The 15,361-nt window shown below is 37.2% G+C and overlaps 9 protein-coding genes across 9 annotated transcripts in view; 6 read left to right on the top strand and 3 right to left on the bottom strand.

Annotated features, from left to right (window-relative positions):
* The first annotated feature begins 32 nt into the window (after positions 1-32).
* On the top strand, positions 33-2,172 carry LOC105311946 (E3 ubiquitin-protein ligase znrf1-like). The gene is made up of 5 exons (XM_011404196.2): positions 33-628; positions 1,293-1,388; positions 1,670-1,729; positions 1,785-1,830; positions 2,004-2,172. Exons 1-5 carry the CDS (start codon positions 109-111, stop codon positions 2,086-2,088), a joined length of 807 nt encoding a protein of 268 aa, XP_011402498.2. The 5' UTR covers positions 33-108; the 3' UTR covers positions 2,089-2,172.
* On the bottom strand, positions 2,157-3,190 carry LOC105311950 (FIT family protein CG10671-like). The gene has a single exon (XM_011404201.2). It carries the CDS (start codon positions 3,143-3,145, stop codon positions 2,330-2,332), a length of 816 nt encoding a protein of 271 aa, XP_011402503.1. The 5' UTR covers positions 3,146-3,190; the 3' UTR covers positions 2,157-2,329.
* Positions 3,191-3,208: 18 nt separating this feature from the next.
* Positions 3,209-5,374, top strand: LOC109580769 (purine nucleoside phosphorylase-like). The gene is made up of 6 exons (XM_019994300.1): positions 3,209-3,332; positions 3,475-3,653; positions 3,999-4,102; positions 4,172-4,347; positions 4,728-4,975; positions 5,035-5,374. The coding sequence occupies exons 1-6, from the start codon at positions 3,265-3,267 to the stop codon at positions 5,187-5,189; spliced, it is 930 nt and encodes a 309-aa protein (XP_019849859.1). The 5' UTR covers positions 3,209-3,264; the 3' UTR covers positions 5,190-5,374.
* On the top strand, positions 5,372-6,796 carry LOC100635928 (purine nucleoside phosphorylase 1-like). Its single transcript, XM_003382486.3, has 6 exons — positions 5,372-5,475; positions 5,617-5,795; positions 5,861-5,964; positions 6,034-6,209; positions 6,251-6,498; positions 6,560-6,796. Exons 1-6 carry the CDS (start codon positions 5,396-5,398, stop codon positions 6,712-6,714), a joined length of 942 nt encoding a protein of 313 aa, XP_003382534.1. The 5' UTR covers positions 5,372-5,395; the 3' UTR covers positions 6,715-6,796.
* Positions 6,710-8,142, bottom strand: LOC100637653 (dehydrogenase/reductase SDR family member 4-like). Its single transcript, XM_003382415.3, has 9 exons — positions 8,007-8,142; positions 7,728-7,911; positions 7,578-7,655; positions 7,504-7,527; positions 7,390-7,460; positions 7,293-7,341; positions 7,107-7,241; positions 7,002-7,057; positions 6,710-6,921 (listed from the first exon to the last, which is right to left on the bottom strand). The coding sequence occupies exons 1-9, from the start codon at positions 8,114-8,116 to the stop codon at positions 6,807-6,809; spliced, it is 822 nt and encodes a 273-aa protein (XP_003382463.2). The 5' UTR covers positions 8,117-8,142; the 3' UTR covers positions 6,710-6,806.
* Positions 8,143-8,169: 27 nt separating this feature from the next.
* On the top strand, positions 8,170-11,863 carry LOC105311955 (T-cell immunomodulatory protein-like). Its single transcript, XM_011404209.2, has 18 exons — positions 8,170-8,388; positions 8,433-8,496; positions 8,578-8,705; positions 8,756-8,816; positions 8,868-8,945; positions 8,994-9,085; positions 9,976-10,043; positions 10,095-10,182; positions 10,232-10,392; positions 10,441-10,507; positions 10,569-10,735; positions 10,795-10,851; positions 10,911-11,016; positions 11,064-11,107; positions 11,152-11,230; positions 11,297-11,504; positions 11,590-11,707; positions 11,754-11,863. The coding sequence occupies exons 1-18, from the start codon at positions 8,175-8,177 to the stop codon at positions 11,811-11,813; spliced, it is 1,860 nt and encodes a 619-aa protein (XP_011402511.2). The 5' UTR covers positions 8,170-8,174; the 3' UTR covers positions 11,814-11,863.
* Positions 11,864-11,939: 76 nt separating this feature from the next.
* Positions 11,940-13,498, top strand: LOC100637778 (neuroguidin-like). Its single transcript, XM_003382416.3, has 11 exons — positions 11,940-11,988; positions 12,029-12,088; positions 12,141-12,212; positions 12,256-12,296; positions 12,348-12,553; positions 12,654-12,709; positions 12,758-12,836; positions 12,893-13,008; positions 13,055-13,249; positions 13,294-13,339; positions 13,392-13,498. The coding sequence occupies exons 1-11, from the start codon at positions 11,962-11,964 to the stop codon at positions 13,409-13,411; spliced, it is 918 nt and encodes a 305-aa protein (XP_003382464.1). The 5' UTR covers positions 11,940-11,961; the 3' UTR covers positions 13,412-13,498.
* LOC100636056 (programmed cell death protein 6-like) lies at positions 13,385-14,417 on the bottom strand. Its single transcript, XM_003382487.2, has 5 exons — positions 14,258-14,417; positions 14,101-14,207; positions 13,838-13,996; positions 13,679-13,788; positions 13,385-13,616 (listed from the first exon to the last, which is right to left on the bottom strand). Exons 1-5 carry the CDS (start codon positions 14,323-14,325, stop codon positions 13,515-13,517), a joined length of 546 nt encoding a protein of 181 aa, XP_003382535.1. The 5' UTR covers positions 14,326-14,417; the 3' UTR covers positions 13,385-13,514.
* Positions 14,418-14,435: 18 nt separating this feature from the next.
* The window catches only part of LOC100637902 (paraplegin-like), a 6,540-nt gene continuing 5,614 nt past the window's right edge, over positions 14,436-15,361 (top strand). Inside the window, exons 1-4 of the mRNA XM_019994330.1 lie at positions 14,436-14,519; positions 14,563-14,694; positions 14,742-14,795; positions 14,849-15,024. Coding sequence (XP_019849889.1) covers positions 14,495-14,519; positions 14,563-14,694; positions 14,742-14,795; positions 14,849-15,024 — 387 coding nt within the window. The 5' untranslated portion in view covers positions 14,436-14,494. The remainder of the gene's footprint in view (positions 14,520-14,562; positions 14,695-14,741; positions 14,796-14,848; positions 15,025-15,361) is intronic.

Here is a 15,361-nt window from a genome sequence, read left to right on the forward strand (position 1 = left end):
ATTGATTAATAAGTGGGTGTGACCGGTATTAATTATTGTAAATGAAGTAACACCGAGAGTAACACCCTTCTTCCTTCTCTCATCTTCTCCCCACTTTTCTCCATTATTATGGGAACGAAGCAAAGCACGTCCTCTTCTTCTGAGGTTGTACTCACCAGACACAACAGTGATATCCCTCCTCGCCATTCTCCACGGGAGAGGCACCCCGAGACACTATCAAGGGACGACTTCTCTCGCCATCTCCTATCACAGAGGGACCTCTCTTCTACCTCTGCCTCATCTTTGAGCAGAACCTCGAGCAGAGCCCACCACCACCAGGACCGTTCACTCCCTCCTGTGCCTACCAGCACTCGCCCTCTCCCTCCTCTCCCTAGAGAGAGGCCCAGAGAGAGGAGGAGAGAGATATTAGAATGGGACTCGTTCCTGGCAGAGCTTGGTCTCCCTCCTCCACCACAGCAGGCTCCCTCTCTTCAGTTCCAGTCCCCTCCCTCCTCAAATCACGGGCATAGGCGGAGACGTCGGCACAGCGAGGACGAACTACGAGGTAGAGCTATCCTCGGGTTTACTGATCGGCCAATCGGATCACTTCATGATAATCCTTTCCTCATCCTCAGAGAGAGTTTCACAAGTACGTGTTGTTCTAATTAAAGCCCTTGCACGTGTGGCCCTAATTATAGCTCATATATGGCGTGATTGATACCTAATGCTTTTACATTATCGCTTTTACACTAACATGTCAATAAAGTTGCTCCCTTGTTATATTGACATTGTAATACTATTAATGCACTATAATGGCCGTATTGTTTGTATTTTGGGATTTGTTTTGATCGTCATACCTGTATAAATTTAAACCTTCTGTTATTTTTGCATGACATACCATATTACATTTACTACTTATTATTGGTAATCCCTTCTTCATGAGGGGGTTTTTGAACTAATAATGTTATACGTTATAATGTTTAATGTAAGCATTGACCATACATTGTGTTAATTAGCAGTATGAGTGGATATGGGCGTGTGTGTTACTTCTGTCTATTGACTATGACGTTAGATCGACTCAGTGTCTGGCCTGATGTCTGTTGTGTGCTATCATATACACCTAGTAGGTGGAATGTGCCAACCTGTCTTGATAGATTATTGTTTGTACATAATAACTGTATTATGTTAACTATTGAATGTAGCTATATCATAATGTTTGTGTGTGTATTCATTTTTACTTGTGTCATTTTCTTTACTCGTCATAATGGCTCCTTTCTATCTCTCTTGTATCCAAATTCTGTTCATTTTTGTAGTGAGAAAGTGTCCAGCTTGTTCACAGCTTATACCTTCTCTTGAGTACGACAGGCATTTCTCCAGCTGCTCCAATAAACAGACCATACAGTTTAATGGTAATTCCCATTTCTATATCGTCTCTCCAATTTTTTCTATGCCTCTTGATCTGTTTGTTTGTCTAATTTATTTAACTTCAAATTATTGCTTCCTCTTAAATGTACTTTGTTTATGTTACTGCTTAATCTGATGAGCAGTAGCAGATCCGTTGATTGCAATGTTATTTTTCATTAACAATTCTAAGAAATAATTACTGGATACCTCTTGTTATTAATCATTGTGTCCTCAAGTGATTTCATCTCTCTGTCTCCCCTCCCTTCCTCTCCCCCCACACACACAGAGGATACTCTATTGTCTGATGCAGGAGAGTGTAGCATCTGTCTCGATGACATGATGGCTGGTAAGTTTACAATGCCTCATTACTCTCTCATGGCCTCCTTTCTCTTGTCATAAAGGTGACGAAATCGCAAGATTGCCTTGCCTCTGCATTTATCACGTCAAGTAAGTAATGACACATTCATTGCGATCGCTGTGTGTGTGGATACGCATATTTTTATTGGTGCCAATATTTGTACAAATTTTTGTCACTAAATGGTATACATGTGTATTGTTGTAGTTATTCAAATTTCAAAAAAGCTCTTGTCATGCGTTGAATTGTTTCTCATCATTGATAGGTGTATTGGCGAATGGTTCAGAGTCAAGGAAGAATGTCCACAGCATCCTGACCTCAAGTTAGAATCGGGCTCCGCCTCATCGTAACCTCAATTATTATTATTTTTGCATAAATTATTTTTCTTGTATTGGATCATCATAATCATCAGGTTTGACCTCACAAACAGAAAATGTACTAAATAAATTGTCACTCTGAATAATAATAATAATAATAATAATTTTATTTTGCGAGAAAATTATAATACAACTATTTAAGTAACTAGAGTGTTGGCAAGAGTACATGATATTATGTACTCTCGGTATTAGTTAGATCTTTAAAGTATTTTGTTTATTTACTGGATGCACTCCTAAGTGGGTTCAGTTTCCCTTCACACACGGTACATGGTAGCCATTTCCTTGAGCCATATAGCACATGATAACTAACATACCACAGTGTCAGTGATATTATTAATGCTAGTATCTTCTCATAGAACGTGTGGAAATACAAGCAAGTGATGAGTATCATTAGTACGTTCAGTATAATCTCGATGGCTGCAATGATTTCAAACAGAACTACAGTAAAACTAGAAAGGGTGTGACTATAAATTACTGGCAATATTGTAGCCTTCCATTTAGGCTGTGGTGGTAAGATACGATAGTTACTGCAAGCCCAAGGACTGATGGCCATCACTTCTTCACTTATTATCATTGTAGAGAATGAGAGGAGGAACACGTGACCCGATATGTCAATGTCGCTCCATGTGCCGCCACCAGACAGACAATCGGAACGATTTGAAATGCTTTTATTAGAGCAAGCACCCACTGATCTTTGATAGGATAGGAATAACTGCGTCACTGAATACCATATGAGATGGTTTATGAGTAATCTGAACAGGTGACGGATGGCGTCTTTTAGTTCCATTCCAGTGTAAAGGATAGCCGTCAAAGATACTGTTGGGAGGAGGAAGAGGAGAGTCCAGGCCCAGTTGTATTTTACATAGTATCTGTTGAGAGGGAAGTCTTTACTGGGACCATCAGCTTCGCCTAGTTCATATAGCTCGGAATAAAAAGAGAAGGCAAAGACTATGAGAGAAAAGAGAGCGGCTTTCAGAAAAGGAGAGGAATACAAAAGAGTGTTCAAGCAGGGTCTTACAATGGACGCCATTTTAAGACAGAAATGGGAGTTGACGCCTTAGCCACTCCCACTAGTTAATTATCACTTTTAAAGTGTGAAAGATTTTGAAGATAAACACAAATTTGATTAGTGGTTTTTCTCAGTTCACCATGTCTTTCCTGGGCCTTTTAGGTGGCTCTGCCAAAAGCTCTGTTGATTTAGCTGAGTTACAAAGAAAGTATGTGTACCGTAGATATGATTGTTGTAATAATGTGCAGATAACATTCCTTTGTGTAACTTGACCTTCTCTATTGATACTCCTGACCAAACCGACCATTGATTTTATATACAATTATTATTATTATTATTTAATACAATAGGAACAGTCAGATTCAATATGATGAGATACAAAAGGTCACCAGTTCTGTACTTGGGAAAACAGAGCTTCGTCCTAAGCTGGGTATCATATGCGGATCAGGTCTTGGTGGTTTAGCTAATGAGGTTAAGGACTCTCAGGTAATACCTTACGCTGAGATTGATGGCTTTCCTAAATGCACAGGTAAAAGATTCAATGAAGTGTCTGTTGGTTTCTGTTTCATTGTTATGTTTTATAATCAAAAGTAGTCTTGGCATCAAGAGTACTCTTGTAAAATCCATGACCTTGTTATCATTCTGTTCCTTACTGTTAGCTGATTACAATGTGCCTGTGATGTTACCATTTATCACTTAACAATTGATCAATAGCTGTGAGAAAACAAAACAAATACAATATAACAAGTTTCATGGATTTTAAAATTCTAAATCAATTTAAAAAGTTTTAATAGCTAAAATATAGCAAATATTATAATTGCATACAGGCCATTCCTGAAAATATTCATTCTTCTTACTTTTCCTCCTCATACAGTTCCGGGTCATGCTGGTAATCTTGTCCTTGGTTATTTATCTGGTGTTCCTACTGTATGCATGCAGGGAAGATTGCATTTCTATGAGGGACACCCAGCATGGCTGGTAAGTGCATGCTCTTACAGTTTACAATCTTTATTTGGCTCTGGCTCATTATTTACTCATTCCCCATAGGTTACAATGCCAATTAGAATGATGAAGCTAATTGGCGTTGAGACTCTCATTGTAACGAATGCCTCTGGAGGTCTCAATCAAGATTACAACAGTGGTGACATAATGGTAATAAAGGATCACATTAACTTAACAGGGTTGACTGGTCAGCATCCTCTGGTGGGGCCAAACGATGAAAAGTTAGCCTAAAACATCTGGCAATCATGTTAATCATACCACATGAGTGATTTTTGTGAAAATGATTTAATCTTTAATGCTGGACACCTGACATAATCCTAGTAACTTTTAAATAAACAGCCTTATAAGTTATAATAGCTCAATAAGCAGATAAGACCACTATAAAGAAGTGGAGTGATTTCTAGTCCCAATTGTTTAAGAAACAAAGGAACATGTATTATCAATGTGTCATGAATAAAGATGGTTCATTCATTGCATTTTTCCATTAACAGCATAATGAAGTGGAATCATCTTTCACTTAACAAATAACAAAAATAGTTTTATATGTGTATACTATGCACAAAATACTATGAATATTAACTCACAACTCTTATTATTTTAGGTTTGGTCCACGTTTCCCAGCCATGACCACGCCTTATGATCCTGAATTAAGACAATTGGCTCAAGAGACAGCCAAGGAATTGGGTTTCTCTGGTTTCATGAGAGAAGGGGTTTATGTCAAAGTGAGTGGTCCAAGCTATGAGACCCCATCTGAGTCAAGACTTCTGCGTAGTATTGGAGCTGATACAGTAGGAATGAGCACTGCACCTGAAGTTGTGGTAGCAAGACATGCTGGGATGAAAGTACTAGGTAAGTAATGATGAAGTGATTATTATTACCATTATCTACTCTCTCTCTCTCTTTTGTAGGGTTTTCAATGGTTACTAATGTGGTTATTCTTGAACAAGATTCAGACAAAACACCACCAACACATCAGGAAGTGATGGATACTGCAAATGCACGTGCAAAAGACCTTCAACTTTTGGTTAAAACAATTGTAGGAAAACTAGCAAGCACACTTTAAGCTACAGAAACTGCTGCTACTGCTGCTGCTGCTATGCTGCATAAAAAAAGAGAAAGGACTATTTTAATACAGAGTGCTAATTTTTATATCACTATTTGTTACTTGTACAATGGAGAGATATTAGTTTTTATTACACATGTATGACTTTTATTTAATTTCACAAAAATACTTATGCTGACTCCACCTATTTCAGAGATCAAATTACAATGGCTGCAATGTCTCTGTTGAGTTTCGAGACCCCGGAAAGAAGAAGGTCTAGTGTAAACTTGGCTGAGATGCATAGAAAGTATGTACTGTAATAGATTATTGATTATCTGCATTCCTGCATAATTGAAATGAATAGTTGGTCTAGCCAATTAAGACTTGGCTGGGAGATCTTTTTTGTGCAATGTGCATTGATATTTTGATTTAAAAAAATGAACGACAGGGTCAGCCAGATCGAGCATGATGAGATACAAAAGGTCACCAGTTCTGTACTTGAGAAAACAAATCTCTGCCCTAAGCTGGGTATCATATGTGGATCAGGTCTTGGTGGTTTAGCTAATGAGATTAAGGATCCTCAGGTAATACCTTACGCTGAGATCGAGGGATTTCCTAAATGCACAGGTGAGAATTGGATTTGTTTTTCTTAACCTTTATAATTCCTTATTTCTCCAATTCTCCTCGTACAGTTCAGGGTCATGCTGGTAATCTTGTCCTTGGTTATTTATCTGGTGTTCCTACTGTATGCATGCAGGGAAGATTGCATTTCTACGAGGGACACCCAGCATGGCTGGTAAATGCATACTCTTACAATTTACAATCTTTATTTGGCTCTGGCTCATTATTTACTCATTCCCCATAGGTTACAATGCCAATTAGAATGATGAAGCTAATTGGCGTTGAGACTCTCATTGTAACGAATGCAGCAGGTGGTCTTAATCAAGATTATAAAAGTGGCGATGTAATGGTAATAAAGGATCACATTAACATGGTAGGAATGACCGGCCATCATCCTCTGGTGGGGCCAAACGATGATAAGTTAGTTATTTCTTTTAATGTCAAATTTTACATTTCAAAAGGTTTGGTCCACGGTTCCCTGCTATGACAGTCCCTTATGACCGGGAACTAAGACACCTGGCTCTTCAAACTGCAGAGGAGCTGGGCTTCTCATCTTTCATTAGAGAAGGAGTCTATCTCAGTCTAAGTGGTCCAAGCTATGAGACCCCATCTGAGTCAATATTTATGCGTAGTATTGGAGCTGATACAGTAGGAATGAGCACTGCACCTGAAGTTGTGGTAGCAAGACATGCTGGGATGAGAGTACTAGGTAAGTCTAATGATGTTATTACTTGTTACCATTATGTACTCTCTCTCTTCCTCTTTTGTAGGGTTTTCAATGGTTACTAATGTGGTTATTCTTGAACTAGATTCAGATGCAATCCCACCAACACATCAGGAAGTGATGGATACTGCAAATGCACGAGCAAAAGACCTTCAGCTCCTTGTTAAAACAATTGTAGGAAAACTAGCAAGCACACTTTAAGTAAAACAAACAAATAGTGCCAATCTTTGGTGAAACAATATGTGACACAAATGATTTGAAAAAAAAATTTTTGTCTAGTCTAGTTTATTAATTTATAACCTGCTTTTCATTCCTCCTCCAATCACCACTGTCTCTCCAGTCATGTAACATGCATCATCAGAGACCATGAATGAGACAGCACCAGCACAATCTGCTGGCTCACCAAATCTACATTGTAATTATATAAATACTAAAAGAATGTAACTTAAGGCCTAGCACCATGCGCTGTATGCATTATAGGAAAATACCTGTTTAGAGAAATTTTCTTCAAAGCCTCATTTGCAATCATGTCGTTTTTCCAAAGCTATAGATAGAAGAAAGGGACTTTGGAGAGTTTTATGCCTTATACTCACAGTTTCACTAAATCTTGTTTTTATGACACCAGGAGCCAAACAGTTAACACGAATATTGTCAGGTGCTAGTTCATCAGCTAAAACCTTTGTAAGACCAAAAAGAGCAGTCTTGCTCACAGAATAGGGACCTAGAAACTAAAAGGGGAAAATATTCCAAGGGACTATCATAAAATGGAAGTAACTAACATTAAATGGTTCATATCCACCAATAGAAGAGACAAATACAATATTTCCACTAAAAAGCCTAATAGTAAAACAGTGACAATTATAATAATATTAAAACCTTGTTTTTTTCAAGTGTGGATAAGCCTCTTTAGCAATCATTGCTGCAGATTTAACATTCACTTCAAAAATCTTCACAAAATTCATTAAAATATTACGTGACAAGCAAACCTACTTTATCCCATGCAGCTTCTGGTGTCTATAAGTAACATAATGATAAGAGATAGAATAATAAGAACATCTTTGTACCTCTAGTGTAGGTCCAAATGTTGGATTGACTGCAGCATTTGATACTAAAATGTGAAGCTGACCAAACCTTGATATTGCCTATTACCAGAAATATTAGCATTAACTATTATCTTTTAATATCTACTGCTACTCTCTCTTCTCCTTCATTACTTCACTTATTAAGTTCTTTCTGTCTTCATCTTTTCCCACGTGACACACGATCCCAGCCACAGCCTCATTCCCATGCTCAGTACGGAGTGTGTCAACTGCTCTATCAACGTTGACCTGTTTACGACTGCTGATCATTATCTTAGCACCATCTTTAGCTAATCGATCAGCAATTGCATAACCAATACTGAGAGAAACATTAACAAAATTAAATTTAAAACTACTCAAATTGATATTTTTAAAGCCTAGGCTATTATTTCAAAGTATCTCAAGCTGTATTACCCATCAGTCGATGCAGTTATGACAGCAACTTTCCCTTCAAGTTTCCTAGTCCCTACAGTGCTCATTGTCCTACAGCTGAGAAGAAAAAAAGGAGAGATCCTTGATAACATTTGCAAGCAAGACAGCCACACCCTCTGAAGTGAAATTATTAACCCTTTAGACCAAAATATGAGATTAGAATGGCGGAGCTTTCTCAGCCTCCAGTCACTTTTGTTCCTCTTAACTTTCTTAATCTCCATTAAATTGACTGTATCACTTCAGTTTGTGGATGTCTCGGATAATCTAAACCTTAGATCGGTGTCTGGTAACTTTTCAGTGGTCGCTGTCGCCGATCAAAATGGTGACAAAAGAAATGATCTATTTTTGGTTAAAGGCTCTCAAGGTATCCACATCAAGTTAGTGGTGATTTGTTTTATTTTCTGGCAGGTAACTTGGTAGTAATGACTTGGGATAATAAAGAGAAAGCTTTCAAGACATTTCACACACTAATGTAAGACATAATGCAAATTACGAGCAACTATTCTTAAGATTTGGGTGTCTAACAAATCTGTGTATTTATTATTATCATTAGGACAAAATTGACCGGAATTATATCTGTATCTGTTTTTGATTTTGATGGTGATGGATTGTTAGATTCCCTTGTGCGTTCAGCTGATTACCCTCCAGTTGTTTATTGGGGTAATGCACACGGGCCTAGTGGTAAGAGAGATCTATTTTTAGTAACAATAATGATGATGTCATTATTATAGGTCCTAATAATGTTACTATTCCTGTACCATCAGATTATAAAGCAGAAACACTTGTTATTGAGTGAGCATTACCGGTATATATAATAATAGACACATGTGATTTATTTGATAGTGGTAATGGTGATCATTTGCCTGATGTACTTGTGCTTTTGGATCAAGATCTTCAACTTTGGTCAAGTCAAGGAAAGAGGTGAAATAAAGAAAGTTGAATATTATTTTATTCTCTCTTTCCTTTTAGTCGTTCTTTTAATATCTCTCAAGTACTAAAGGGTCCTTTAGTTAATGTTATTGGTAGCTATTATGTTGACATTAATTCAGATTGTTTAGCTGGTACATAATTGTAACTATTATGTATGTATTATGGGTACAGTGCTCATTAGTAAAATGCTCATAACTCAAAAAATATTAGTCTGAATCGCCTCAAACTTTCTATACTGCATAAGGACATCAATATGTATCAAAAAATGTAATAAAAATTTGGGGTGATTTTGGAGCCATTTTTTGGAAAATACCCAAGGCTATAGCCTTGGGTATTTTTCAGGAATTTAGCATTTTCTTAAAATGGCCGTAACTTGAAAAATTGAAGTCGGAATCAGCTCAAACTTGCTACACAGCATAAGGACATCAATATGTATTGGAAAATGTAATAAAAATTTGGGGTGATTTTGGAGCCATTTTTTGGAAAAATCCCAAGGCTATAGCCTTGGGTATTTTTCAGAATTGAGGCATTTTCTTAAAATGGCTGTAACTTGAAAAATTGAAGTCGGAATCAGCTCAAACTTTCTACACAGCATAAGGGCATCAATATGTACAAGAAAATGTAATAAAAATTTAGAGTGATTTTGGAGCCATTTTTTTGGAAAAAGGGTATTTTAAAGAAAATGGTCAAGTTGCTCAAGCAGCTGTATTGTTCACAGTTTATACAAGTACAGGAATGTTAACCACATTTTGTGCAACCCATGAGAGCCTTTTACAATTAGTTGACTATAAAAGCAACAGTCTCTTGTCCATATGCTCATAATAGTTGTGATCTCTTTCCTGATGAGATGCACATAATTTTTGGAAGGGTTCAGACCCTGCACTACAAAAATTTTTAGCAATGAACATAACTCATAAATTTTAACTAGAGACAGCTCAAACTTTTTTATATGGAACATTAATGAGCATATGAACATGTACATGTCATCAATTATGAATCCTTATGTCCAGTGTTCTTTCAGACATTCTTATTGTGCGCCGTGATGAAGGGGAACCACCTTCCATTGACATCTGGTTAAGAGACCCAGTGGTAAGTATAGGTCTTCTATTCTTCCTTTCCCCCCCCTCCTTTTCTCTCCAGTACATGAACCTAACATGGAGTCAGTCAGTATCTTTACCTTTGCCTCCTTCTCAATCCCTTTATGGCAAACCTGCTTTTGCTGATATGAGTAAGTGAGGTGCTCATTATAACTATCAAATCCTTGTTGTCTTCATAAGATGGTGATGGACAAGTTGATATGATTATTCTCTCCTGTTCATCAGTCTCCTGCTCTCACCCTCTCCTTCATATCATGTATCAAGAGTTTAATGAGAAAACTGATGTTGTTCAGTGTCGTCCTTACACATGGAATGGCTGGAAATTGAAATGGGCGCAATCAGTAAGTAAACCAGCAGCTGCTACTGTAAATTTTATGGTTATTTTTTAGGTTACCCACTTCAATATCTCGTGGCCCCTTGATCCTAATTTTATAAAATATTATTTGCTAACTGTTGGTAAGGCTATAAAATGTCTTTTATTGTATGTACATGTATATAAGTAGTTATTTTCTTCTAGGTGATATTGATCTTGATCGCTTCCCTGACATTATAATCCCTACTTTTAACACTACAGCATTGAATAGTTCTGTTAGTCAAATTGCTCGTGTTTTCACTAACAAACCTTGTGAAATAAACTGTGGAGATGGTGCAACAGCAATCAGAAGACTTGAGCATGACAGCTCTGTGAGTTATCAATCCCCAGTCCTTTTATACTGTCCATCGCTTCTTTCCCTGCTCTCCAGTTATTCTCAAATGTTTATGGAGTCAACGCTGCTATCCTAATTGATCTCTTTGAAGATGTGAGAGGCTATGGAAGCTGTCTCCTAGCTGTGATTTACTTATTTCTTTTACATTTTAGGGTATTCCTGATGTATTGATTATCAGAGAGAAAGAGAGTGGAGGAGATGAGATTGTAGCCATGAGACAGGTTTTAAGCTCTGATCATATGTTTCTAAAGACATTAGGTATGTCAATTGCTGTCTGCATACAATTTGTATCTTTTTTTCATCAGTGTTGTCTGGGTATTGCTTTTCTCATTGCTCAAGTGGTCGTGAAGTAAGCCCACTTGAGTTTGTCCGTCATTTCTCTTGTATTACTAGCCTCTTGGTTCACTTTTGCCTGGAGCTGTAGTCAGCTACGAGACTCTGGATAGAAATGGACATAAAATTAAAGCTACAGGTACATCTACATGTAGTACATGCAGTCTTTAAAAATTATTTATATATAATTTGTTTTACTTTGCAGGCTCAGTATCTCAATCTTCCTCTTACCTCAATTGCCCTACATTGCCCTATGTTCTCCTAGGACTTGGTACTACTCCAAACTTTATCGAAACACTCTCTATTGGTTTGGCCAACAATGTCACAAGCTCATCTTGGTACATGAACTGGCCGCTCCTGGTACCAAACTCTCAGCTTATCCTCATACCCAGTCCAACCTATAAACCATCAAAGTTAGTAGAAGCATGAAAGTTTTAAGAATATTGCAGGACTTTCTATTAAATCATCATGACTAATGATATCTTGTTATTTTTATAGATGGACATTGCAGCTGTATTTGACTCCAAGTGGATTAGTGTATAGTGTTAGTGGGGTCCTCCTAAGTATATGCGTTGGACTCTTAATCATTATATTGCTACTACACACTAGGGAGAAGGTAATCAATGTGATTTGGATATTAATTTCATTTATTTATTTATTAGTATCAGGATTCAAAAGAGAGAAAGCAATCAAAGCAGAAGTTTTACTTCAATGCAATGTAACTAATAATAAATGTTATTTATATACAATGTAACTAATAATAGATGTTATATACATGTGTACAAATTTTATGATTTTTTCATCCAATCCACGTTATTAACTATTAACAAATAATTAACCAGTAGTTATTAATTACCACGTGCTGTGGCAATGGAGACTGTTAATGAGGAAGAAGCTGTTAGTTCGTGTTATTTGTAATGAGTTTAGTTTCTTTTAGGAAGAAATAGCTGGACAGTTGCCCGAATACTGTGCCCTTCTTAATGACATAGCAAATAAGGTAAGAGTGTGTGGTCACGTCATTTAAATGTCTCTACAAAATTTACCTTCAGGCTAATGATGTTAATAATCACGTGACTACTTTACATCAGTATATCAAGAGACAAGAATTTTCTACGGAGAAGGTATACACGTCCAATTTTAAATGTAAATTTAATGCAACAATAGGGTATTAGTTTACTGGAGCTAAAGTTTCACTTAATGTTAAAGTATGTATTGAATATGATTGTTTTGCCATCCCTCATATCTCTTGTTTACAGTTACTTGATAAACCTAGTACAAATAATGCTATTGAAAGCTAAAGGTGAATCAATATTGCCTCAACAAGAAGGAGAAGGAGGGAGTCTAGCAGTTGACAGGCTCATTGAGTTGAGGGTAGTGTTAGAAAAGATGAGGCCATTGGAAATGAAACTCAAATACCAGATCGACAAACTGGTCAAGGCCGCCTCTTCAACTGGTTTAGCAGGTTTGATTATACACACAATCTTTGACATTGATTAATCTCTGTTTTTTGATGTAAAATCTTTTTAAATGTGACATGGTTACCACTTCTATTCAACTTTTAGTATCTGTCAATGATCCTTTGAATTATAAACCTAATCCCAATAACCTTGTACCAAAAGTAAGTCAAGAAAGATATGAGATATATATATTTTTTTTATGATTTCAGATCAAGGAAAGTGATGGAAGGTCTATAGGGAGCAATCCTGGCAAGTATGTGCCTCCAAAAGTGAGGGCCATGCCTTTTGGTAAGTAACCATTATAGTCTATTCATCGTAATTATTGTTTTTTGCTGCTTTTCTAGAGGATGATACACAGAAGGAGGAGAAGAAACGTGAAAAGAAGAGAAGGAAGGCACTACAGAGCTCACTAGTTGAAGACTTAGCCGATGAACTCTCCGAAGCACCACGGGAGATCAAAGTCAGTATACTAAGCAGCAAACTCAGTAAACTCCAGTATTCCTTAGGAGGTGACTAGAGTCAGTTACCAACGAAAGAGGGAGAGAGCTGATGAAATGGAAAAGAGTAAGTATGAAGAGGATTATTTCGTTCGAATGCAAGGAAAGAAGAGACAGAGAACTGAAGGAATGACCGAGACTATTGATGACCTTCTCGACTTTGGAAGCGGACGAACAATAAAAGACAAGAAGAGAAAAGGAAGAGTAAGAGTAATGAGAAGAATGAACATTATCGTTAATTGTTTCAGGCATCAAAGATTGGCAAAAAGGCCGTCAAGAAATTTAAGAGTAGAGGTTAGTAGTAGCATAACGTTCAACTGTAAGGATCAATTTCTTTACTTTTTAGTGAGGAAAGGCAAAAGATAACAAAAAGCATTTAAAACAATTTTATTGACTAGTACAATAATAACTAAGGAGACACGCAAGAGTGGGAAAGAAAAAAAATCCAAGTTATTTTTTGTGTCATAATCTAAGCCTTCAAACTGAATACAAGACGCAAAAACTCTTCGTATGATATTCTTATCCAACCGTTCCTGTTGTGGTCATATGCTTGGAAGGAGTTAGTCAATGTCTAATAGAAGAAAAGAAGCATCATTGAGATTGAAGAGAAATGAGAGAGGGAGAGTGACTTACTTGTATTACCACACAGCATTGAATAAAGTCATCAAAGGCCACAGTGTTTGTCCCAGTCCTATCAAACTTCCTCACCAGCAAGCCATAAAACCGGTCAGACAATCGGTAACCTAGGCAACAGTAGCTATAACAACGGACACACCCACAACCTGTTCTTACCGAAACTGGTGAGAGCAGTCTTTAATTCAGTTTGATCGATGGAACCGGAATTGTCTTTGTCGTAACTTCTGAAAGTTGTTTGCCAGTCTTGGATGTATTTCCACAGTGCACCAAACTCTTGGAAGTTAATGGTCCCATTATGATCTCTGTCAAACATCCCTGGGGGGAGGGTAAAAGCGTGAAGCATTACGCTGTTATGTTTGACGGTTATTATGTCACAAACATTTTTGGTACATGTAAACTAATAATAGTTTGTAGTTTACCGATCATCAGTCTAACAGTTTCTGGATTGAATGGTGTCCATGTACCATTGCTCAATGCTTGCTGTAACTCATCAGATGAAATGCTACCACTTTTATCTTTATCAACCCTATGGACAAGAGAAAGAGGGAGTGGTCACTAAATGTTCTCATGTCTTACTTTTGAAATACACTCCATAAGAACTGCTGATCCGGTGGAGGCTGTTGTCCGTAGCCAGCATAAGACATGATTGCTAATGTGTCTCAGTTGTCTCTTCTCTCTGATAGGAAGTGACACAGCAGATGCCAAGTGCTATGATGAATTCAAGCTCGGTCAAATCAATTATTAAAAAACAGAACACGCCCATAAACATTAACTTAACACTATTCATTGATTGCAAATTATTACAAAATACAAATGCCTACCAAACTTTGGGAAACAAGTGAGTCTGTTGTTCTTTTAGCTAATAATGTCATTGTTATTAGGTCTCAGGGCTTGCCTGAACTCTCTCACTTTCTCTCTGAGGAGACAAGGAGCCAGAAGAGTATGCTACAGGGTATTATTGCCTTTGGGTGTGGGTGGAGTTGGAGGGGTATGGCTTATCAGAAATAATAATGGTAATTTCACAGATTTCTTTTTGTATAATTTCATTTTATTATAATAGGATTGGCTCGTTATAGATATTACTCTACCTCTGATGATGAAAAATTCAGACAAAGTACACGATTAATGCTATAAGCATTGTGACAGGGTTTTCCACTTTCTCTATAGCGAATCCAAATCAAAATGATGACCACAATTCTGATGGTCCTCCTAGTGGTTGGTCGTGGCCACAGCTCATGCCAATTTTATTGGCTATTGCGTATTTTTTATTCCGAGACACCTCTAGCCCAGTTCCATCGGTCCCATTCTCTTACTTTTTAAAAGAGATGCTTGAAAAAGGCGAGGTAATAATTAAATGAATAGTATGTGCTATATTTGTAATTTTAAGGCTCAAATGCATGTACATTGATGATCAATGCACTTGTAGATTCTTAATTTTATAAATGTGATGCACGTGATTCGCACATTAAGCATCACTACCTTTCATTATTAGTCATTATTATTAAATGTTATTGACAGTAAAGGTTAATGCATTACATTGTACTGTAATTATTATACTGCTCCATAATGCCTTGTGTGTCCTCTCTTCCGTCTGTTTCCCTTTGTAACGGTAGCTACTCGACACGTTGCGTATCTTGTTGCTGGTGGTAGTTCAAACGATGTCTCCAGCTCGCTATAAGT

This window comes from Amphimedon queenslandica, unplaced genomic scaffold (assembly GCF_000090795.2).
Source record: "Amphimedon queenslandica unplaced genomic scaffold, v1.1 AMPQUscaffold_13521, whole genome shotgun sequence".
In the NCBI taxonomy this organism is placed as follows: Eukaryota; Metazoa; Porifera; class Demospongiae; order Haplosclerida; family Niphatidae; genus Amphimedon; species Amphimedon queenslandica.